Raw genomic sequence first — 25,587 nt, forward strand, 5'->3', positions numbered from 1 at the left:
AAGGACAGTACCAGCTACCAGGAAGGACAGTACCAGCTACTGGGAAGGACAGTACCAGCTACCAGCTACTGGGAAGGACAGTACCAGCTACTGGGAAGGACAGTACCAGCTACCAGGAAGGACAGTACCAGCTACCAGCTACTGGGAAGGACAGTACCAGCTACTGGGAAGGACAGTACCAGCTACTGGGAAGGACAGTACCAGCTACTGGGAAGGACAGTACCAGCTACTGGGAAGGACAGTACCAGCTACTGGGAAGGACAGTACCAGCTACTGGGAAGGACAGTACCAGCTACTGGGAAGGACAGTACCAGCTACTGGGAAGGACAGTACCAGCTACTGGGAAGGACAGCACCAGCTACTGGGAAGGACAGTACCAGCTACTGGGAAGGACAGTACCAGCTACTGGGAAGGACAGTACCAGCTACTGGGAAGGACAGTACCAGCTACTGAGAAGGACAGTACCAGCTACCGGGAGTCATAAGATCTGTCACTTATTATCTGTGGTTTGAATAATCCGAAAGTGCTTTTGCAAAACCATCAACTTTAGTTCTAAACTGGTGTTTTATGAATGATAGTGTTTGTTAGTGCAGTAGATGTGAATGTGAGGACCATGTCGATATTCCCTAGACGGTGAACAGCATTACTACTGGACGAATGGAGCCTTCGGTTCAGTCAGTTCAACCTTCACCAGTCTCTGCTGGTCTTCACTCGCCACCTAGTGGTGGAAATATGTTTTACACATCTACTTGTTTATTACCGTCATGGTGGGCTTCTTAAACTCTAGTAAACACACCTGATTGACTAGGTGACAGGAACAAGCTCTGATCAATCAAATTTAGTTCAATTACAATTCAAACTCACTCAATTAAAACATGTTTTTTATTTATTTTTTATTTAGAAAAAATATATAAATACATTGTCATATAGTAAACAAAGTGTGTAATAAGACAGTATAAAGATAAAACCATAAAACATTGTAGTGACGGAGAGGGAATCAATAGTTACATATCAGGGTATTACAGGTTATTATACGTCTGGACAACAGAAATCACAATAAAATCACAGTATCCAATCGCAATACATATAGAATGGTGAGAATCGCAATAAATATGGATGGTATCAGCACCTACAGTAAGTATGGTGGTAACATGGTATGCTGAGGTCCCTGGTAACCCAATACATATGGTATCAATACCTCAGTATGGTGTTAACATGGTATGCTGAGGTCCCTGGTAACCCAATACATATGGTATCAATACCTCAGTATGGTGTTAACATGGTATGCTGAGGTCCCTGGTAACCCAATACATATGGTATCAGCACCTACAGTAAGTATAGTGGTAACATGGTATGCTGAGGTCCCTGGTAACCCAATACATATGGTATCAATACCTCAGTATGGTGGTAACATGGTATGCTGAGGTCCCTGGTAACCCAATACATATGGTATCAATACCTCAGTATGGTGTTAACATGGTATGCTGAGGTCCCTGGTAACCCAATACATATGGTATCAATACCTCAGTATGGTGTTAACATGGTATGCTGAGGTCCCTGGTAACCCAATACATATGGTATCAATACCTCAGTATGGTGGTAACATGGTATGCTGAGGTCCCTGGTAACCCCATACATATGGTATCGACACCTCAGTATGGTGTTAACATGGTATGCTGAGGTCCCTGGTAACCCAATACATATGGTATCAATACCTCAGTAAGGTGGTAACATGGTATGCTGAGGTCCCTGGTAACCCAATACATATGGTATCAATACCTCAGTATGGTGGTAACATGGTATGCTGAGGTCCCTGGTAACCCAATACATATGGTATCAATACCTCAGTATGGTGGTAACATGGTATGCTGAGGTCCCTGGTAACCCAATACATATGGTATCAATACCTCAGTATGGTGGTAACATGGTATGCTGAGGTCCCTGGTAACCCAATACATATGGTATCAACACCTCAGTATGGTGGTAACATGGTATGCTGAGGTCCCTGGTAACCCAATACATATGGTATCAATACCTCAGTATGGTGGTAACATGGTATGCTGAGGTCCCTGGTAACCCAATACATATGGTATCAATACCTCAGTCCTTGGTAACCCAATACATATGGTATCAATACCTCAGTATTGTGTTAACATGGTATGCTGAGGTCCCTGGTAACCCAATACATATGGTATCAACACCTCAGTATGGTGGTAACATGGTATGCTGAGGTCCCTGGTAACCCAATACATATGGTATCAATACCTCAGTATGGTGGTAATATGCTGAGGTCCCTGGTAACCCAGACCTGTGTAAAGGATATTGGTACTGTGATTTTAACTTGATGTTCCTCCAGCGCTGGGGGTGTGTCAAAGGTCAAAGGTCAGGGGTCAGAGTACAGAACGATACTTGCAGGCGAACATCACCCAGACAGCGCAGGCGGACTCAGGGTACGCAAACACCCGGACACGCACCGCCAGCCTCACGCGGTCCCCACGGCAACACACGATCTCATCACAGAACGGAGACCTGCCCGGACAACAACAAGTCACACGCCCCTTCAGTATCCATGACGACACACACTTCCCCCTGTCCTTCAGCTCTTTGTTTATCTGATCAACTTAATAAAAACTGTGAGGTGTTGCCGTGCGTTGCTATAGTTACCTGAGGCAGGTGGCGAAGGCTCGACGTGTGTTGAGGTGCGTTGCTATAGTTACCTGAGGCAGGTAGCGAAGGCTCGACGTGTGTTGAGGTGCGTTGCTATAGTTACCTGAGGCAGGTAGCGAAGGCTCGACGTGTGTTGAGGTGCGTTGCTATAGTTACCTGAGGCAGGTAGCGAAGCCTCGACGTGTGTTGAGGTGCGTTGCTATAGTTACCTGAGACAGGTAGCGAAGGCTCGATGTGTGTTGCCGTGCGTTGCTATAGTTACCTGAGGCAAGTAGCGAAGGCTCGGCGTGTGTTGCCGTGCGTTGCTATAGTTACCTGAGGCAGGTAGCGAAGGCTCGACGTGTGTTGAGGTGCGTTGCTATAGTTACCTGAGGCAAGTAGCGAAGGCTCGACGTGTGTTGAGGTGCGTTGCTATAGTTACCTGAGGCACGTAGCGAAGGCTCGACGTGTGTTGAGGTGCGTTGCTATAGTTACCTGAGGCAGGTAGCGAAGGCTCGACGTGTGTTGCGGTGCGTTGCTATAGTTACCTGAGGCAGATAGCGAAGGCTCGACGTGTGTTGCCGTGCGTTGCTATAGTTACCTGAGGCAAGTAGCGAAGGCTCGATGTGTGTTGAGGTGCGTTGCTATAGTTACCTGAGGCAAGTAGCGAAGGCTCGACGTGTGTTGCGGTGCGTTGCTATAGTTACCCGAGGCAGGTAGCGAAGGCTCGACGTGTGTTGAGGTGCATTGCTATAGTTACCTGAGGCAAGTAGCGAAGGCTCGACGTGTGTTGAGGTGCGTTGCTATAGTTACCTGAGGCAGGTAGCGAAGGCTCGACGTGTGTTGTGGTGCGTTGCTATAGTTACCTGAGGCAGATAGCGAAGGCTCGACGTGTGTTGCCGTGCGTTGCTATAGTTACCTGAGGCAAGTAGCGAAGGCTCGGCGTGTGTTGAGGTGCGTTGCTATAGTTACCTGAGGCACGTAGCGAAGGCTCGACGTGTGTTGAGGTGCGTTGCTATAGTTACCTGAGGCAGGTAGCGAAGGCTCGACGTGTGTTGCGGTGCGTTGCTATAGTTACCTGAGGCAGATAGCGAAGGCTCGACGTGTGTTGCCGTGCGTTGCTATAGTTACCTGAGGCAAGTAGCGAAGGCTCGATGTGTGTTGAGGTGCGTTGCTATAGTTACCTGAGGCAAGTAGCGAAGGCTCGACGTGTGTTGCGGTGCGTTGCTATAGTTACCTGAGGCAAGTAGCGAAGGCTCGACGTGTGTTGCGGTGCGTTGCTATAGTTACCTGAGGCAGGTAGCGAAGGCTCGTCGTGCGTTGCTATAGTTACCTGAGGCAGGTAGCGAAGGCTCGATGTGTGTTGAGGTGCGTTGCTATAGTTACCTGAGGCAAGTAGCGAAGGCTCGGCGTGTGTTGAGGTGCGTTGCTATAGTTACCTGAGGCACGTAGCGAAGGCTCGACGTGTGTTGAGGTGCGTTGCTATAGTTACCTGAGGCAGGTAGCGAAGGCTCGACGTGTGTTGCGGTGCGTTGCTATAGTTACCTGAGGCAGATAGCGAAGGCTCGACGTGTGTTGCCGTGCGTTGCTATAGTTACCTGAGGCAAGTAGCGAAGGCTCGATGTGTGTTGAGGTGCGTTGCTATAGTTACCTGAGGCAAGTAGCGAAGGCTCGACGTGTGTTGCGGTGCGTTGCTATAGTTACCTGAGGCAAGTAGCGAAGGCTCGACGTGTGTTGCGGTGCGTTGCTATAGTTACCTGAGGCAGGTAGCGAAGGCTCGTCGTGCGTTGCTATAGTTACCTGAGGCAGGTAGCGAAGGCTCGGCGTGTGTTGCCGTGCGCTGCTATAGTTACCTGAGGCAAGTAGCAAAGGCTCGGCGTGCGTTGCGGTGCAGGAAGTGGATAGGGAAACCTTTGAAGGTGTGTCCGTCCGGCACCGCCCTCCGCACAGCGTCCTGGAACTCCTCGTTACCGCAGGAAGTCCCCGTGCAGCGCTCCAGCTCGTACGCCGCCAGGGCGGAGGACAGGACGTAGGACAGGTGGTCATCCCACACTGTGGCCAGGCCAAGGTCCTGGAGGGAGACACAGAGATCTACTATAATACAGGTCCTGGAGGGAGACACAGAGATCTACTATAATACAGGTCCTGGAGGGGAGAGATCTACTATAATACAGGTCCTGGAGGGAGACACAGAGATCTACTATAATACAGGTCCTGGAGGGAGACACAGAGATCTACTATAATACAGGTCCTGGAGGGGAGAGATCTACTATAATACAGGTCCTGGAGGGAGACACAGAGATCTACTATAATACAGGTCCTGGAGGGGGACACAGAGATCTACTATAATACAGGTCCTGGAGGGGGACACAGAGATCTACTATAATACAGGTCCTGGAGGGGAGACACAGAGATCTACTATAATACAGGTCTTGGAGGGGAGAGATCTACTATAATACAGGTCCTGGAGGGAGACCCAGAGATCTACTATAATACAGGTCCTGGAGGGGAGAGATCTACTATAATACAGGTCCTGGAGGGAGACACAGAGATCTACTATAATACAGGTCCTGGAGGGAGACACAGAGATCTACTATAATACAGGTCCTGGAGGGGAGACACAGAGATCTACTATAATACAGGTCCTGGAGGGGAGACACAGAGATCTACTATAATACAGGTCCTGGAGGGAGACACAGAGATCTACTATAATACAGGTCCTGGAGGGAGACACAGAGATCTACTATAATACAGGTCCTGGAGGGAGACACAGAGATCTACTATAATACAGGTCCTGGAGGGGAGACACAGAGATCTACTATAATACAGGTCCTGGAGGGAGACACAGAGATCTACTATAATACAGGTCCTGGAGGGGAGAGATCTACTATAATACAGGTCCTGGAGGGAGACACAGAGATCTACTATAATACAGGTCCTGGAGGGGAGACACAGAGATCTACTATAATACAGGTCCTGGAGGGGAGAGATCTACTATAATACAGGTCCTGGAGGGAGACACAGAGATCTACTATAATACAGGTCCTGGAGGGGAGAGATCTACTATAATACAGGTCCTGGAGGGGAGAGATCTACTATAATACAGGTCCTGGAGGGAGACACAGAGATCTACTATAATACAGGTCCTGGAGGGAGACACAGAGATCTACTATAATACAGGTCCTGGGGGGAGACACAGAGATCTACTATAATACAGGTCCTGGAGGGGAGAGATCTACTATAATACAGGTCCTGGGGGGAGACACAGAGATCTACTATAATACAGGTCCTGTACTGTGGATATACAACATGACTAGACACACAGAGAGACCATGTTAATATCCTGTATTGTATTTCACACAACACAACACGGCTGACAGGTACGGGCTCCGCCAGGTGTTACAGGTTAAAACTGAACCAATCTGTACGCTGTTATTTTGTACTCTCACCTTCCTGTGTTCCACCACCAGGTACCTCATCTCCAGTTCCAGCTGGTTGGAGGCAGCGCTGGGCTCCAGCGAGGGGCCACAGAGAGGAGGTAGAGGTGGCAGAGAGGTGGTGCTACCCGGGGAGCAAACTGAGCCAACGGCCTCCTCACTCATAACTTTCCACTGGGACTGGTTGTGGAAGTCAAACGCGCAGAGTTCCACGGCGTCCGACGGCTGGCAGTTGGCCAGGAAGGCCTTGTGGTTGAACACACAGCCTACGGTCCTGTAGGGATAGGAGGGACGGGGCTGGGGGGCCAGCGGAGGGGCATCTGGGTCAACGGCCTGGTGGAGGTACCTTAAAAAACACAAACAAAATGGTTGAACAGGTAGAAATGTATTGTGTAGAACAGACATGTCACTGACGTACAGACTAGAGTAAGGGATCATCACAGGGCCAGTAGGAGGCGCTCTTTCCTCTGGTCTAAAATAAAAATATCCCTATGCCCCAGGGCAGTGATTAGGGACATTGCCCTGTGAAGGTTGCCGTCTTTCGGATGGGACGTTAAACAGGTGTCCTTGACTCTCTGAGGTCATTTAAAGATCCCATGGTGCTTATCGTAATAGTAGGGGTGTTAACTCCGGTGTCCTGGCTAAATTCCCAATCTGGCCCCTCAGACCATCACGGCCACCTAATCATCCCCAGCTTCCAATTGGCTCATTCATCCCCCTCCTCTCCCCTGTAACTATTCCCCAGGTCGTTGCTGTAAATGAGAACATGTTCTCAGTCAACTTACCTGGTAAAATAACGGTAAAATAAAATAAAAAATAAAACAGCTCTATTCACTACATTGCTGCTCCCTGGTGAAGGGGACTCAGTTAACCTAGTAGAAACTCTGACAGAGAGACAGAGCACAAATTATTGCAGGTGTTTTATAAGCCCAGTTCACATCTAAAACGCCTGACGTGTTTATGCAGCTGAAGAACAAAGTTTGTTTGATCTGAACCGGTCTGGTTTATTAAGGAACATCGCATATTGGCTGCTGGAGTTTCCAAAATTAAACATGTCAAATCTTAACGAAAAACTTGCGACTCGCTTTAGCCAAATCAGAGAACAGGTTTGCTGACTTTCTGTGTTCAGCCAAGCAGCTAACTAGTTAGCCAAGCGGACAGCTAGTCTAGCTGTTTTGCTGCATTAATAGCTAGTCTAGCTGTATTGCTGCAGTAATAGCTAGTCTAGCTGTTTAGCTGCAGTAATAGCTAATCTAGCTGTTTTGCTGCAGTAATAGCTAGTCTAGCTGTTTTGCTGCAGTAATAGCTAGTCTAGCTGTTTTGCTGCAGTAATAGCTAGTCTAGATGTTTTGCTGCAGTAATAGCTAGTCTAGCTGTTTTGCTGCAGTAATAGCTAGTCTAGCCGTTTTGCTGCAGTAATAGCTAGTCTAGCCGTTTTGCTGCAGTAATAGCTAGTCTAGCCGTTTTGCGGCAGTAATAGCTAGTCTAGCCGTTTTGCTGCAGTAATAGCTAGTCTAGCCGTATTGCTGCAGTAATAGCTAGTCTAGCCGTATTGCTGCAGTAATAGCTAGTCAAGCCGTTTTGCTGCAGTAATAGCTAGTCTAGCCGTTTTGCTGCAGTAATAGCTAGTCTAGCCGTTTTGCTGCAGTAATAGCTAGTCTAGCCGTTTTGCTGCAGTAATAGCTAGTCTAGCCGTTTTGCTGCAGTAATAGCTAGTCTAGCCGTTTTGCTGCAGTAATAGCTAGTCTAGCCGTTTTGCTGCAGTAATAGCTAGTCTAGCCGTTTTGCTGCAGTAATAGCTAGTCTAGCCGTTTTGCTGCAGTAATAGCTAGTCTAGCCGTTTTGCTGCAGTAATAGCTAGTCTAGCTGTTTTGCTGCAGTAATAGCTAGTCTAGCAGTTTAGCTACAGTAATAGCTAGTCTAGCTGTTTTGCTGCAGTAATAGCTAGTCTAGCTGTTTTGCTGCAGTAATAGCTAGTCTAGCTGTGTTGCTGCAGTAATAGCTAGTCTAGCCGTTTTGCTGCAGTAATAGCTAGTCTAGCTGTATTGCTGCAGTAATAGCTAGACCAGCTTGTTGATATTTCACTGACGAGTCGCAAAGTGTGTAACGTTTCTGGTGAATGTATTTCATGAAACTTGTTTGCTACAACACCTTACTGCAACACCTTACTGCTACAACACCTAGCTGCTGCAACACCTTACTGCTGCTGCAACACCTTACTGCTGCTGCAACACCTAGCTGCTGCAACACCTTTCTGCTGCTGCAACACCTTTCTGCTGCTGCAACACCTTGTTGCCTTGCTGCTGCAACACCTTGCTGCTGCAACACCTGGTTGCCTTGCTGCTGCAACACCCTGCTGCTGCAACACCTGGTTGCCTTGCTGCTGCAACACCCTGCTGCTGCAACACCTTGCTGCTGCAACACCTGGTTGCCTTGCTGCTGCAACACCCTGCTGCTGCAACACCTTGCTGCTGCAACATCTTGCTGCTGCAACACCTTGCTGCCTTGCTGCTGCAACACCTTTCTCCTGCAACACCTTGCTGTTGCTGCAACACCTTGCTGTTGCTGCAACACTTTGTTGCCTTGCTGCTGCAACTCCTTGCTGCTACAACACCTTGCTGCTGCAACACCTTGCTGCTGCAACACCTTGCTGCTGCAACACCTTGCTGGAAAAACACTGTTCAACTGACGACCGGAGTCAGCCTGCAGGCTCCCGACCCGCCACAAGGAGTCGCTAGAGCGCGGATGAGACAAATGTGCACCGTCTTATGAGACTCCCGGGTCAAGGTCGGTTGTGACACAGCCTGTGACCGAACCCGGGTCTGTAGTGAAGCATTAAACGCACCGCGATGCAGTGCCTCTCGGGAAGCCCCCCCGGGGGCTGGTCTTTTTTTCATCTGAATGTCTCGTCTTCAGTCAGCTACAACCTTTCTGAAACAGTCTGGTCTCGTCGTACCTGAACCAGGCTTTAGTCTCACCTGTGTGCGGTCAGGCTCTCCCAGAAGGTGATGGTGCTGTCAGTGCCCCTGGTCATCACCCAGGTGTGTGCCAAACCTTTGGGCTTAGTGCCAACACACACGTAGGCATCCAGGCCGAAGCCAAGCAACAGACTGCACAGCAAGGTGGCATGGTCCTCACAGTCGCCCTGGAAACACACAACCAATCAGATCAGAGAGATGTCACAGTCGCCCTGGAAACACACAACCAATCAGATCAGAGAGATGTCACAGTCGCCCTGGAAACATCAAAAAACATCATGTCTCAGTCGGGTCTCACTTTGCACACACATCTACTGTCAAATCTACCATTCCAGTGTTTTAATTGCTATATTGTATTTACTTCGCCACCATGGCCTTTTTTATTGCCTTTACCTCCCTTATCTCACCTCATTTGCTCACATTGTATATAGACTTATTTTTCTACTGTATTATTGACTGTATGTTTGTTTATTCCATGTGTAACTCTGTGTTGTTGTATGTTGTCGAACTGCTTTGCTTTATCTTGGCCAGGTCGCAATTGTAAATGAGAACTTGTTCTCAACTTGCCTACCTGGTTAAATAAAGGGTTAGGTTTATATAATAAATAAAATAATAAAATAAATGTCTCAGTTCCTAACTCTAACCCACAGGGCTGGTCTCAGTTCCTAACTCTAACCCACAGGGCTGGTCTCAGTTCCTAACTCTAACCCACAGGGCTGGTCTCAGTTCCTAACTCTAACCCACAGGGCTGGTCTCAGTTCCTAACTCTAACCCACAGGGCTGGTCTCAGTTCCTAACTCTAACCCACAGGGCTGGTCTCAGTTCCTAACTCTAACCCACAGGGCTGGTCTCAGTTCCTAACTCTAACCCACAGGGCTGGTCTCAGTTCCTAACTCTAACCCACAGGGCTGGTCTCAGTTCCTAACTAACCCACAGGACTGGTCTCAGTTCCTAACTAACCCACAGGGCTGGTCTCAGTTCCTAACTAACCCACAGGGCTGGTCTCAGTTCCTAACTAACCCACAGGGCTGGTCATCACGTCTCAGTTAGAGGGAGGACTGATGTAATGTGGACTGTAGAGGGAGGACTGATGTAATGTGGACTGTACTCTACTGTAGAGGGAGGGGAGAGGGGAGAGGGGAGAGGAGGAGAGGAGAGGAGGATTGGGGAGAGGATAGAAAAGAGGAGGCATTTATTCATTCTGATGCACTGGGGAAATCCCAGAACCATCAGGATATAAATACATCTTCTCATAATAGACAGTTTAACCGTTTCATAAATCAATTATTTTACAATTCCACCACTGAGGATTAGAAACATAGAGAGAGAGATGAGTTCTCAGAGGTTAAACACTTAATAGTATTACAGCTGTCTAAATGGTTAAGGCTGTGTGTGTGTGTGTGTGTGTGTGTGTGTGTGTGTGTGTGTGTGTGTGTGTGTGTGTGTGTGTGTGTGTGTGTGTGTGTGTGTGTGTGTGAGAACAGAGCCAGTCCTCACCTTGTTTCTACAGAGGAAGGCGAGGAGTGAGCACCACTGCTCCTGTTTGCCTCCTCCTCCTCCCCCCACCACGGGGGCTTTCTCCAGGCCCAGCAGGCTGACGAAGCGGGCCGCCTGACGGGGACTCTCCAGGAGACGACCAGCACGCAGGACACGCACGTAGGAACACACCGGCCTGTTGACGCCGTTCTCATCCTGCAAGCAACACAGCAACGTTCAAATACAGCACGGCTAACGCCCAGCACGGCTAACGCCCAGCACGGCTAACACCCAGCACGGCACGGCTAACGCCCGGCACGGCACGGCTAACGCCCGGCACGGCACGGCTAACGCCCAGCACGGCTAACACAGAGCCCGGCTAACACCCGGCACGGCTAACACCCGGCACGGCTAACACCCGGCACGGCTAACACCCGGCACGGCTAACACCCGGCACGGCTAACACCCAGCACGGCTTACACCCGGCACGGCTAACACCCGGCACGGCTAACACCCGGCACGGCTAACACCCAGCACGGCTTACACCCAGCACGGCTTACACCCAGCACGGCTAACACCCGGCACGGCTTACACCCGGCACGGCTAACACCCGGCCCGGCTAGCACCCAGTAGGGCTAACACAGAGCCCGGCTAACACCCGGCACGGCTAACACCCGGCACGGCTAACACCCGGCACGGCTAGCACCCGGCACGGCTAGCACCCGGCACGGCTAACACCCGGCACGGCTAACACCCGGCACGGCTAACACCCGGCACGGCTAGCACCCAGCACGGCTAGCACACTGGCCGGTTGACACCATTCTCATCCTAAAACCACAAAATGTTTTGAAACAAGTATTACAACAAAAACATGGTGAAGACCTGTGCAAAGATTTTGACCAGTTTGGATTGGTTTTCCTGTCTGATCTCGAGAAACTCTCTCCACCACTGTTTAGCATAAACCAGAAACAGCCTCTCCTTCTCCGCAGTCTTCTGCCTCTCCAGGGATCGCTGCAAATGACAAAACACCAGGAAAAATCATTAATCAACAACTGCCTCTTAGGAAGGAACAACACGCAGACGTCAGCGAATCATAGCGCGACAACATGACAGAGCGCAGTAGGATAGCGTAGCATAGCACAGTAGCATAGCGTGACAACATGACAGAACGCAGTAGCATAGCGCAGTAGCATAGCGTGACAACAGGACAGAGCGCAGTAGCATAGCGTGACAACATGACAGAGCGCAGTAGCATAGCGCAGTAGCATAGCGTGACCACATGACAGAGCGCAGTAGCATAGCGCAGTAGCATAGCGTGACAACATGACAGAGCGCAGTAGCAGAGCGCAGTAGCATAGCGTGACCACATGACAGAGCGCAGTAGCAGAGCGCAGTAGCATAGCGTGACAACAGGACAGAGCGCAGTAGCATAGCGTGACCACGTGACAGAGCGCAGTAGCATAGCGTGACCACGTGACGGAGCGCAGTAGCATAGCGTGACAACATGACAGAGCGCAGTAGCATAGCGTGACCACATGACAGAGCGCAGTAGCATAGCGTGACCACATGACAGAGCGCAGTAGCATAGCGCAGTAGCATAGCGTGACCACATGACAGAGCGCAGTAGCATAGCGTGACAACATGACAGAGCGCAGTAGCATAGCGTGACAACATGACAGAGCGCAGTAGCATAGCGTGACCACATGACAGAGCGCAGTAGCATAGTGTGACATGACAGAGCGCAGTAGCATAGCGTGACCACATGACAGAGCGCAGTAGCATAGCAGTAGCATAGCGTGACCACATGACAGAGCGCAGTAGCATAGCGCAGTAGCATAGCGTGACCACATGACAGAGCGCAGTAGCATAGCGTGACCACATGACAGAGCACAGTAGCATAGCGCAGTAGCATAGCGTGACCACATGACAGAGCGCAGTAGCATAGCGTGACAACATGACAGAGCGCAGTAGCATAGCGCAGTAGCATAGCGTGACCACATGACAGAGCGCAGTAGCATAGCGTGACCACATGACAGAGCGCAGTAGCATAGCGTGACCACATGACAGAGCGCAGTAGCATAGCGCAGTAGCATAGCGTGACCACATGACAGAGCGCAGTAGCATAGCGTGACAACATGACAGAGCGCAGTAGCATAGCGTGACAACATGACAGAGCGCAGTAGCATAGCGTGACCACATGACAGAGCGCAGTAGCATAGTGTGACATGACAGAGCGCAGTAGCATAGCGTGACCAGTCTCTGACCTGTGTGGTGATGATGTCAGGTGACAGGATCTCTGACGGAGGAGGGTAAAGTTCAAGACTCATGTTGAGTACACCAGCCGCTACCTTACATTCACTTCCTGTTAGGATACAGAGGAGACATCACATACTGAAGACCTGGTCTGAGCGCAGTAGCATAGCGTGACAACATGACAGAGCGCAGTAGCATAGCGCAGTAGCATAGCGTGACCACATGACAGAGCGCAGTAGCATAGCGCAGTAGCATAGCGTGACAACATGACAGAGCGCAGTAGCAGAGCGCAGTAGCATAGCGTGACCACATGACAGAGCGCAGTAGCAGAGCGCAGTAGCATAGCGTGACAACAGGACAGAGCGCAGTAGCATAGCGTGACCACGTGACAGAGCGCAGTAGCATAGCGTGACCACGTGACGGAGCGCAGTAGCATAGCGTGACAACATGACAGAGCGCAGTAGCATAGCGTGACCACATGACAGAGCGCAGTAGCATAGCGTGACCACATGACAGAGCGCAGTAGCATAGCGCAGTAGCATAGCGTGACCACATGACAGAGCGCAGTAGCATAGCGTGACAACATGACAGAGCGCAGTAGCATAGCGTGACAACATGACAGAGCGCAGTAGCATAGCGTGACCACATGACAGAGCGCAGTAGCATAGTGTGACATGACAGAGCGCAGTAGCATAGCGTGACCACATGACAGAGCGCAGTAGCATAGCAGTAGCATAGCGTGACCACATGACAGAGCGCAGTAGCATAGCGCAGTAGCATAGCGTGACCACATGACAGAGCGCAGTAGCATAGCGTGACCACATGACAGAGCACAGTAGCATAGCGCAGTAGCATAGCGTGACCACATGACAGAGCGCAGTAGCATAGCGTGACAACATGACAGAGCGCAGTAGCATAGCGCAGTAGCATAGCGTGACCACATGACAGAGCGCAGTAGCATAGCGTGACCACATGACAGAGCGCAGTAGCATAGCGTGACCACATGACAGAGCGCAGTAGCATAGCGCAGTAGCATAGCGTGACCACATGACAGAGCGCAGTAGCATAGCGTGACAACATGACAGAGCGCAGTAGCATAGCGTGACAACATGACAGAGCGCAGTAGCATAGCGTGACCACATGACAGAGCGCAGTAGCATAGTGTGACATGACAGAGCGCAGTAGCATAGCGTGACCAGTCTCTGACCTGTGTGGTGATGATGTCAGGTGACAGGATCTCTGACGGAGGAGGGTAAAGTTCAAGACTCATGTTGAGTACACCAGCCGCTACCTTACATTCACTTCCTGTTAGGATACAGAGGAGACATCACATACTGAAGACCTGTTAGGACAGACAAGGTGTTACCTTACATTCACTACCTGTTAGGACAGACCAGGTGTTACCTTACATTCACTACCTGTTATGACAGACCAGGTGTTACCTTACATTCACTACCTGTTATGACAGACCAGGTGTTACCTTACATTCACTACCTGTTAGGACAGACCAGGTGTTACCTTACATTCACTACCTGTTAGGACAGACCAGGTGTTACCTTACATTCACTACCTGTTAGGACAGACCAGGTGTTACCTTACATTCACTACCTGTTAGGACAGACCAGGTGTTACCTTACATTCACTACCTGTTAGGACAGACAAGGTGTTACCTTACATTCACTACCTGTTAGGACAGACCAGGTGTTACCTTACATTCACTACCTGTTAGGACAGACAAGGTGTTACCTTACATTCACTACCTGTTATGACAGACCAGGTGTTACCTTACATTCACTACCTGTTAGGACAGACCAGGTGTTACCTTACATTCACTACCTGTTAGGACAGACCAGGTGTTACCTTACATTCACTACCTGTTAGGACAGACCAGGTGTTACCTTACATTCACTACCTGTTAGGACAGACCAGGTGTTACCTTACATTCACTACCTGTTAGGACAGACCAGGTGTTACCTTACATTCACTACCTGTTGGAACAGACCAGGTGTTACCTTACATTCACTACCTGTTAGGACAGACCAGGTGTTACCTTACATTCACTACCTGTTAGGACAGACCAGGTGTTACCTTACATTCACTACCTGTTAGGACAGACCAGGTGTTACCTTACATTCACTACCTGTTAGGACAGACCAGGTGTTACCTTACATTCACTACCTGTTAGGACAGACCAGGTGTTACCTTACATTCACTACCTGTTAGGACAGACCAGGTGTTACCTTACATTCACTACCTGTTAGGACAGACCAGGTGTTACCTTACATTCACTACCTGTTAGGACAGACCAGGTGTTACCTTACATTCACTACCTGTTAGGACAGACCAGGTGTTACCTTACATTCACTACCTGTTAGGACAGACCAGGTGTTACCTTACATTCACTACCTGTAAGGTCAGACCAGGTGTTACCTTACATTCACTACCTGTTAGGACAGACCAGGTGTTACCTTACATTCACTACCTGTTAGGACAGACCAGGTGTTACCTTACATTCACTACCTGTTAGGACAGACCAGGTGTTACCTTACATTCACTACCTGTTAGGACAGACCAGGTGTTACCTTACATTCACTACCTGTTAGGACAGACCAGGTGTTACCTTACATTCACTACCTGTTAGGACAGACCAGGTGTTACCTTACATTCACTACCTGTTAGGACAGACCAGGTGTTACCTTACATTCACTACCTGTTAGGACAGACCAGGTGTTACCTTACATTCACTACCTGTTAGGACAGACCAGGTGTTACCTTACATTCACTACCTGTTGGAACAGACCAGGTGTTACCTTACATTCACTACCTGTTAGGACAGACCAGGTGTTACCTTACATTCACTACCTGTTAGGTCAGACCAGGTGTTACCTTACATTCACTACCTGTTAGGACAGACCAGGTGTTACCTTACATTCACTACCTGTTAGGTCAGACCAGGTGTTACCTTACATTCACTACCTGTTAGGACAGACCAGGTGTTACCTTACATTCACTACCTGTTAGGACAGACCAGGTGTTACCTTACATTCACTACCTGTTAGGACAGACCAGGTGTTACCTTACATTCACTACCTGTTAGGACAGACCAGGTGTTACCTTACATTCACTACCTGTTAGGACAGACCAGGTGTTACCTTACATTCACTACCTGTTAGGACAGACCAGGTGTTACCTTACATTCACTACCTGTTAGGACAGACCAGGTGTTACCTTACATTCACTACCTGTTAGGACAGACCAGGTGTTACCTTACATTCACTACCTGTTAGGACAGACCAGGTGTTACCTTACATTCACTACCTGTTAGGACAGACCAGGTGTTACCTTACATTCACTACCTGTTAGGACAGACCAGGTGTTACCTTACATTCACTACCTGTTAGGACAGACCAGGTGTTACCTTACATTCACTACCTGTTGGAACAGACCAGGTGTTACCTTACATTCACTACCTGTTAGGACAGACCAGGTGTTACCTTACATTCACTACCTGTTAGGACAGACCAGGTGTTACCTTACATTCACTACCTGTTAGGTCAGACCAGGTGTTACCTTACATTCACTACCTGTTAGGACAGACCAGGTGTTACCTTACATTCACTACCTGTTAGGACAGACCAGGTGTTACCTTACATTCACTACCTGTTAGGACAGACCAGGTGTTACCTTACATTCACTACCTGTTAGGACAGACCAGGTGTTACCTTACATTCACTACCTGTTAGGACAGACCAGGTGTTACCTTACATTCACTACCTGTTAGGACAGACCAGGTGTTACCTTACATTCACTACCTGTTAGGTCAGACCAGGTGTTACCTTACATTCACTACCTGTTAGGACAGACCAGGTGTTACCTTACATTCACTACCTGTTAGGACAGACCAGGTGTTACCTTACATTCACTACCTGTTAGGACAGACCAGGTGTTACCTTACATTCACTACCTGTTAGGACAGACCAGGTGTTACCTTACATTCACTACCTGTTAGGACAGACCAGGTGTTACCTTTGGAACAGAACAGAAACCCAGAACAGCAGACAGAATGTTTTCCCTCTCTTTTATCTTTAATTTCTATGCATTTTACTGGGTGTAAATCAAGGCTAATTAACAGAAAATTAACAGCTAATTAACAGAAAAACCTCAAATAGTTTAACCCCAGTGTCCTTACCGACACCATGCAGCTCTACAGCAATGCTGGTCTTCCCAGAAGGAGAGGAGAGGACGGTCCTCCAGTCCAGGAAGTAAGAGGAGACCAGGGTGGTCTCGCTGGACGTGTCTCTCTTTATCAACACCAGGTGGACCGGGTCACAGATAGACAACATGGTGGTGGCATCTGCCATCTTACTGCCATCGCCTGTAAGACACAGAGGAAATAGGAAAGGTCACGAACAATAAGCCTGTTCAGAGATGATCAATTATTACTTTTATTTTTTTGTTGTTGTTATTACACCCTCTTTCTCCCCAATTTCGATCTTGTCTCATCGCTGCAACTCCCCAAACAGGCTTCGGAGACGAAGGTCGAGTCATGTGTCCTCTGAAACATGACCCGCCAACTTAACCCGGAAGCCAGCCGCACCAATGTGTCAGAGGAAACACCGTTCAAACTGACTACAGAGGTCAGCCTGCAGGCGCCCGGTCCGCCACAAGGAGTCGCTAGAGCTCAATGAGCCAAGGAAAGCCCCCCCACGGCCAAACCCCCCCCTAACCCGGACAACGCTGGGCCAACTGTGCACCGCCCTATGGGACTCCCGATCACAGCCAGTTGTGATACAGCCCGGGATCGAACCCGGGTCTGTAGTGACACCTCTAGCACTCCTTGTGGCGACTCCTTGTGGCGATGCAGTGCCTTAGACCGCTGTGCCACTCGGGAGGCCCCGATACTTTTGTTGTTGTCAGGGAGTAAGCTCAATGTAGGCCTGTAAAACTAGCCCTAAAATATAAATCCCCTATTGGACAATAAGGATCAATGAGAGAAGCTAAATTAAAGGAGGCAATGTTGTTCCTATCCAAAGTAAACAGGTCAACTAGTAAACAGGTCAACTAGTTAACAGGACTACTAGTAAACAGGACGACTAGTAAACAGGACTACTAGTAAACAGGTCAACTATAGTAAACAGGACAACTAGTAAACAGGACTACTAGTAAACAGGACTACTAGTAAACAGGTCAACTATAGTAAACAGGACTACTAGTAAACAGGACTACTAGTAAACAGGACTACTAGTAAACAGGTCAACTATAGTAAAGAGGTCAACTATAGTAAACAGGACAACTATAGTAAACAGGACTACTAGTAAATAAGTCAAAAATAGTAAACAAGACTACTAGTAAACAGGACTACCAGTAAACAGGTCTACTAGTAAACAGGACTACTATAGTAAACAGGTCAACTATAGTAAACAGGTCAACTATAGTAAACAGGTCAACTATAGTAAACAGGTCAACTATAGTAAACAGGACTACTAGTAAACAGGTCAACTATAGTAAACAGGACTACTAGTAAACAGGTCAACGATAGTAAACAGTACAACTAGTAAGCAGGACTACTAGTAAACAGGACTACTAGTAAACAGGTCAACTATAGTAAACAGGACTACTAGTAAACAGGACTACTATAGTAAACAGGACTACTATAGTAAACAGGACTACTAGTAAACAGGACTACTAGTAAACAAGTCAAAAATAGTAAACAAGACTACTAGTAAACAGGACTACTAGTAAACAGGTCAACTATAGTAAACAGGTCAACTATAGTAAACAGGACTACTAGTAAACAGGACTACTAGTAAACAGGACTACTAGTAAACAGGTCAACTATAGTAAACAGGACTACTAGTAAACAGGACTACTAGTAAACAGGACTACTAGTAAACAGGTCAACTATAGTAAACAGGACTACTAGTAAACAGGACTACTAGTAAACAGGACTACTAGTAAACAGGTCAACTATAGTAAACAGGACTACTAGTAAACAGGACTACTAGTAAACAGGACTACTAGTAAACAGGTCAACTATAGTAAACAGGACTACTAGTAAACAGGACTACTAGTAAACAGGACTACTAGTAAACAGGTCAACTATAGTAAAGAAGACTACTAGTAAACAGGACTACCAGTAAACAGGTCAACTATAGTAAACAGGTCAACTATAGTAAACAGGTCAACTATAGTAAACAGGACTACTAGTAAACAGGACTACTAGTAAACAGGTCAACTATAGTAAACAGGTCAACTATAGTAAACAGGACTACTAGTAAACAGGACTACTAGTAAACAGGACTACTAGTAAACATGACTACTATAGTAAACAGGACTACTAGTAAACAGGACTACTAGTAAACAGGACGACTAGTAAACAGGACTACTAGTAAACAGGTCAACTATAGTAAACAGGACTACTAGTAAACAGGTCAACTATAGTAAACAGGTCAACTATAGTAAACAGGTCAACTATAGTAAACAGGTCAACTATAGTAAACAGGACTACTAGTAAACAGGTCAACTATAGTAAACAGGTCAACTATAGTAAACAGGTCAACTATAGTAAACAGGACTACTAGTAAACAGGACTACTAGTAAACAGGACTACTAGTAAACAGGACTACTAGTAAACAGGTCAACTATAGTAAACAGGACTACTAGTAAACAGGACTACTAGTAAACAGGACTACTAGTAAACAGGTCAACTATAGTAAACAGGTCAACTATAGTAAACAGGTCAACTATAGTAAACAGGTCAACTATAGTAAACAGGTCAACTATAGTAAACAGGACTACTAGTAAACAGGACTACTAGTAAACAGGACTACTAGTAAACAGGTCAACTATAGTAAACAGGACTACTAGTAAACAGGACTACTAGTAAACAGGTCTACTAGTAAACAGGACTACTATAGTAAACAGGTCAACTATAGTAAACAGGACTACTAGTAAACAGGTCAACTATAGTAAACAGGACTACTAGTAAACAGGACTACTAGTAAACAGGACTACTAGTAAACAGGTCAACTATAGTAAACAGGACTACTAGTAAACAGGTCTACTAGTAAACAGGACTACTATAGTAAACAGGTCAACTACAGTAAACAGGACTACTAGTAAACAGGTCAACTATAGTAAACAGGACTACTAGTAAACAGCACGACTAGTAAACAGGACTACTAGTAAACAGGACTACTAGTAAACAGGTCAACTATAGTAAACAGGTCAACTATAGTAAACAGGACTACTAGTAAACAGGTCTACTAGTAAACAGGACAACTAGTAAACAGGACTACTAGTAAACAGGACTACTAGTAAACAGGTCAACTATAGTAAACAGGTCAACTATAGTAAACAGGACAACTATAGTAAACAGGACTACTAGTAAACAGGTCTACTAGTAAACAGGACTACTAGTAAACAGGACTACTAGTAAACAGGACTACTAGTAAACAGGTCAACTATAGTAAACAGGACTACTAGTAAACAGGTCAACTATAGTAAACAGGACTACTAGTAAACAGGACTACTAGTAAACAGGTCAACTATAGTAAACAGGTCAACTATAGTAAACAGGACTACTAGTAAACAGGACTACTAGTAAACAGGTCAACTATAGTAAACAGGACTACTAGTAAACAGGACTACTAGTAAACAGGTCTACTAGTAAACAGGACAACTAGTAAACAGGACTACTAGTAAACAGGTCAACTATAGTAAACAGGTCAACTATAGTAAACAGGACTACTAGTAAACAGGTCTACTAGTAAACAGGACGACTAGTAAACAGGACTACTAGTAAACAGGACTACTAGTAAACAGGTCAACTATAGTAAACAGGACTACTAGTAAACAGGACTACTAGTAAACAGGTCAACTATAGTAAACAGGACAACTAGTAAACAGGACTACTAGTAAACAGGACTACTAGTAAACAGGACTACTATAGAACAGGGATCAAAGATAAATGGTAGATTAAAGGAGGAAATGTTGTCTACAGTAAACCTGTTGTGTAATATTAGGCAGTCAGGAAGTAAACCAGTCTGTACCCAGTCCCTCTCTGTGTATCTCTAACAGGAAGTAAACCAGTCTGTACCCAGTCCCTCTCTGTGTATCTCTAACAGGAAGTAAACCAGTCTGTACCCAGTCCCTCTCTGTGTATCTCTAACAGGAAGTAAACCAGTCTGTACCCAGTCCCTCTCTGTGTATCTCTAACAGGAAGTAAACCAGCCTGTACCCAGTCCCTCTCTGTGTATCTCTAACAGGAAGTAAACCAGTCTGTACCCAGTCCCTCTCTGTGTATCTCTAACAGGAAGTAAACCAGTCTGTACCCAGTCCCTCTCTGTGTATCTCTAACAGGAAGTAAACCAGTCTGTACCCAGTCCCTCTCTGTGTATCTCTAACAGGAAGTAAACCAGTCTGTACCCAGTCCCTCTCTGTGTATCTCTAACAGGAAGTAAACCAGTCTGTACCCAGTCCCTCTCTGTGTATCTCCAACAGGAAGTAAACCAGTCTGTACCCAGTCCCTCTCTGTGTATCTCCAACAGGAAGTAAACCAGTCTGTACCCAGTCCCTCTCTGTGTATCTCCAACAGGAAGTAAACCAGTCTGTACCCAGTCCCTCTCTGTGTATCTCCAACAGGAAGTAAACCAGTCTGTACCCAGTCCCTCTCTGTGTATCTCCAACAGGAAGTAAACCAGTCTGTACCCAGTCCCTCTCTGTGTATCTCTAACAGGAAGTAAACCAGTCTGTACCCAGTCCCTCTCTGTGTATCTCTAACAGGAAGTAAACCAGTCTGTACCCAGTCCCTCTCTGTGTATCTCTAACAGGAAGTAAACCAGTCTGTACCCAGTCCCTCTCTGTGTATCTCTAACAGGAAGTAAACCAGTCTGTACCCAGTCCCTCTCTGTGTATCTCTAACAGGAAGTAAACCAGTCTGTACCCAGTCCCTCTCTGTGTATCTCTAACAGGAAGTAAACCAGTTTGTACCCAGTCCCTCTCTGTGTATCTCCAGCAGGAAGCCCTCCTGCAGGTCTGGCTCACAGGCACAGGGGACAGGCTTGGAGCGGAAACGCTGGTTCCTGAAGTGCAGGTAGAGGGTGAAGGTGGAGCAGACCTGACCAGGTAGAGGCTCTGGCTCCTGGAGGTGCTCTAGAAAGGCCTTACCCCCCAGGACCTGGAGGTACAGGTACCTCCTCGCTGGGTCCACGTTGGCTGGGAGGACAGAAATACAATCATTTGACACTGAACAGTAATGAGGGAACTTTATAATGCTACAAGAGGACTGCTCGTTCAATCGTCCTCGGTAACAGTTGTTCTTACTTTTCTTGAGTTTTGTCGGATCCGTGTCAATAAAGTGAGTTGCAGGCTTTGGAATGTTCTGGAGTCCTAACTCTGTGTCCGGCACTTCCTATCAAAAACAGTGTCAACGTTAAGAAGGTACGGAAGCCCAGAGAGGACATATCAAAAAATACATCATACAAACCCCTCATTACGTTGAGATCACATCGTATTTATGTCATGAACACGACATAACCCCTCGTTATGTCATGAACACGACATAACCCCTCGTTACGTTGAGATCACATCGTATTTATGTCATGAACACGACATAACCCCTCGTTATGTCATGAACACGACATAACCCCTCGTTACGTTGAGATCACATCGTATTTATGTCATGAACACGACATAACAAAAGTTGTTTTGTTGAGATGACGAGATAAACTCTATCAATAGGAGTGGATCAGTGTTGATATATGGGACACACGTTAAACAAGCTAACAACCAGCACAGATAACAAGCTAGCTAGCTGACAAAACTACCTTGCTAGCTCGCTTACTCACTCACAAGACGAGCCATGTTAGCTGCGTTGTTCCTTGCATGCGATTGGCTGTGGTCTTGGGGGGGGCGGCACACAGCCTGGGAGACACGGCTGCTTGTCAGGCATTGTTCAGGGCTTAAATGCCCCAGGAGTGCCTTGCGATCAATACAGCCACAGGGCTCCTTTATGAGCTGGTTGTCATGCATGGGGCATCTGAACAACTCAATGGATGATGTGTGGTCCTTTTGATTATCTCACGGTCTCAATTCAACAACTTTTTGATCATGAGATAAGTTGTGATCTCGACATAACAAGGGAATTCATGTTTGTGTATTCATGTCCTCTCTGGACTTCCGTAGAAAGCTGCATTCACAACCTTCCAGATAATAAAATGTTTCGTCTGAACCCGGGAAAGATTTCCCATAATTCACCTTGGAGAAATGAAGATCCTTCATGACATCGTCTACGATTCCCCTGCGTTGCAGAGCCCGGAGGATGTCCTCCTCAGAGAGAGAACTACGTCCAGGGTCCAGATCCTCTCTCACGGTCTCTGCCAACACATCCCTGATCTTCCCATGGATGTTCATCTGACATAAAAAACACACGTGTTACTTACTACTAGTCACAAAATCTTACAACAAGAATGGTTCAATCCCCCACTCTGACTGCTCTCCCTCAATGGAAACAGTCTCTCTTTAACTAGAAGTGTTTCCCTCTACATAACTAGCTATATCTACTCATGTTTTTTAGCCCGTTTTCTCTATCAGTAAAAGAGAAAAGTCGTGGTACCAAGTAGTTATCTCCATTGTATTGAACACACATAGCGATCAGATTGGATGAATTGATGAATTTTAAAATGCTTCGGTATCGATCTACCTTGATCAGATGGTTGTGTATGATCTGCTTTAGTTCAGATGCTTTCTCCGGTGGTAGAGACATCTTGGTGGACTTCCACCCGCGTTTCGCCTGTTTTACTAGATGAACACTACACTGTAAGTGTGGTGAGAAGTGCTACGTGTAAAATGGATTAATAAAAAGTTAAATCCCAGACCTCCACAACAATATCACCTGTCAGTTTAAACTGTGGCGGCAGAGGGAATGTCTTCCTCTTCCTCATCAATGTGTCTTCCTCATTGCCTGACGTGGTTTTAGTCTAATACAAGTCTCAACTAAGGACAAAACCATTCCATTAAATAACAATAATCACACCAAGTATTACATAAAACCATCACTTTGAAGACTGACTTCTTGTTTAACGTGTATTTGCTTTATTTTTTAATGTAATGTTTTTTACATTTCTATAAATCGGCAGCGATAAACTACTCGGTTATAGAAGGACCCACAAGGACCCGTTTGTAGTTTGAGAACTGATTGTAGTTTTCTCAGGAGACGTGAAACGTCCGTCGTGTACGTTGTCCATGCGTCGTCGATGTGCCGCGCCGTGCAACGTCCGTAAAGGCGGAAACAACCGAGTGAAAACGAAAGTCGAGGGGACTGAATTCAGGGGAAGTGTTTCTGTAACTGATGAAAGTATAGACACTAATATGGTTTTTGGACAGCAAGGCTCAGATCAACATGGCGCTGTTGCCATTGTTTAGAAGTAAAACAAAGCTCCAAACCTCCATATCACACACACTCACAAGCTGAAATCATTTGGGTACATTATACAATCAATCATTGACAGAGCCTCAAATATCATATTTATTTGTATTACTTCACTGTACATGAATCGTGGCAAAGTTGGTCCCTTACAAAAAATGTACCATGGTAGTACAATTGAAAAAATATATACCGTAACGCTACTATTATGGTTTTTGGGGCACTACCATGGCAGGACAATACCATGGCAGGACAACAGCATGGCAGGACAACAGCATGGCAGGACAACAGCATGGCAGGACAACAGCATGGCAGGACAATAGCATGGCAGGACAACAGCATGGCAGGACAATAGCATGGCAGGACAACAGCATGGCAGGACAATAGCATGGCAGGACAATAGCATGGCAGGACAACAGCATGGCAGGACAACACCATGGCAGGACAACAGCATGGCAGGACAACAGCATGGCAGGACAATAGAATGGCAGGACAATACCATGGCAGGACAATACTATGGCAGGACAATACTATGGCAGGACAACACCATGGCAGGACAATACTATGGCAGGACAATAGTATGGCAGGACAAAACCATGGCAGGACAATAGCATGGCAGGACAATAGCAAGGCAGGACAATACCATGGCAGGACAAAACCATGGCAGGACAATACCATGGCAGGACAATACTATGGCAGGACAACAGCATGGCAGGACAACAGCATGGCAGGACAATAGCATGGCAGGACAATGCCATGGCAGGACAATAGCATGGCAGGACAATAGCATGGCAGGACAACAGCATGGCAGGACAATAGCATGGCAGGACAAAACCATGGCAGGACAACACCATGGCAGGACAATACCATGGCAGGACAATACTATGGCAGGACAACAGCATGGCAGGACAACAGCATGGCAGGACAATAGCATGGCAGGACAATACCATGGCAGGACAATAGCATGGCAGGACAATAGCATGGCAGGACAACAGCATGGCAGGACAATAGCATGGCACTGGTGAAAACATTTTGTTACATGGTATTAGCTACCATGGTAAAAATGAACCATGGTTTTGTACTAGCAGCATGTAGTGAAACATGAAAACATGGGAGCTGTTTACAATGTATTATGATGGTCTGTGTCCCACCGTTTTTTGGGGGTAAAGTGACCAGAAACGTAGTAATTTATGGTACTCACATAATGCAACATTGACTACTAGCTCTGCAATGGCAAACGCATAGGCCTCGTACCCTATTAAACCTCTTTAACTCAGTGAAAAACCACAACACATGGTCTAGTAGTGTAGTGTACCCTATTAAACTCCTTTAACTCAGTGAAAAACCACAACACATGGTCTAGTAGTGTAGT

General features: G+C 46.9%; 1 protein-coding gene across 1 annotated transcript; it reads right to left on the reverse strand.

Moving 5' to 3' along the window:
• Positions 1 to 868: 868 nt before the first annotated feature.
• LOC115188994 (centrosomal protein of 76 kDa) lies at positions 869 to 23,751 on the reverse strand. The gene is made up of 12 exons (XM_029747805.1): positions 23,493 to 23,751; positions 23,048 to 23,203; positions 22,115 to 22,202; positions 21,782 to 22,006; positions 16,980 to 17,165; positions 13,998 to 14,095; positions 11,420 to 11,548; positions 10,559 to 10,753; positions 9,062 to 9,228; positions 6,096 to 6,429; positions 4,500 to 4,717; positions 869 to 2,529 (listed from the first exon to the last, which is right to left on the reverse strand). Exons 1-12 carry the CDS (start codon positions 23,553 to 23,555, stop codon positions 2,391 to 2,393), a joined length of 1,998 nt encoding a protein of 665 aa, XP_029603665.1. The 5' UTR covers positions 23,556 to 23,751; the 3' UTR covers positions 869 to 2,390.
• Positions 23,752 to 25,587: the final 1,836 nt, after the last annotated feature.

Source organism: Salmo trutta, unplaced genomic scaffold (assembly GCF_901001165.1).
Source record: "Salmo trutta unplaced genomic scaffold, fSalTru1.1, whole genome shotgun sequence".
In the NCBI taxonomy this organism is placed as follows: Eukaryota; Metazoa; Chordata; class Actinopteri; order Salmoniformes; family Salmonidae; genus Salmo; species Salmo trutta.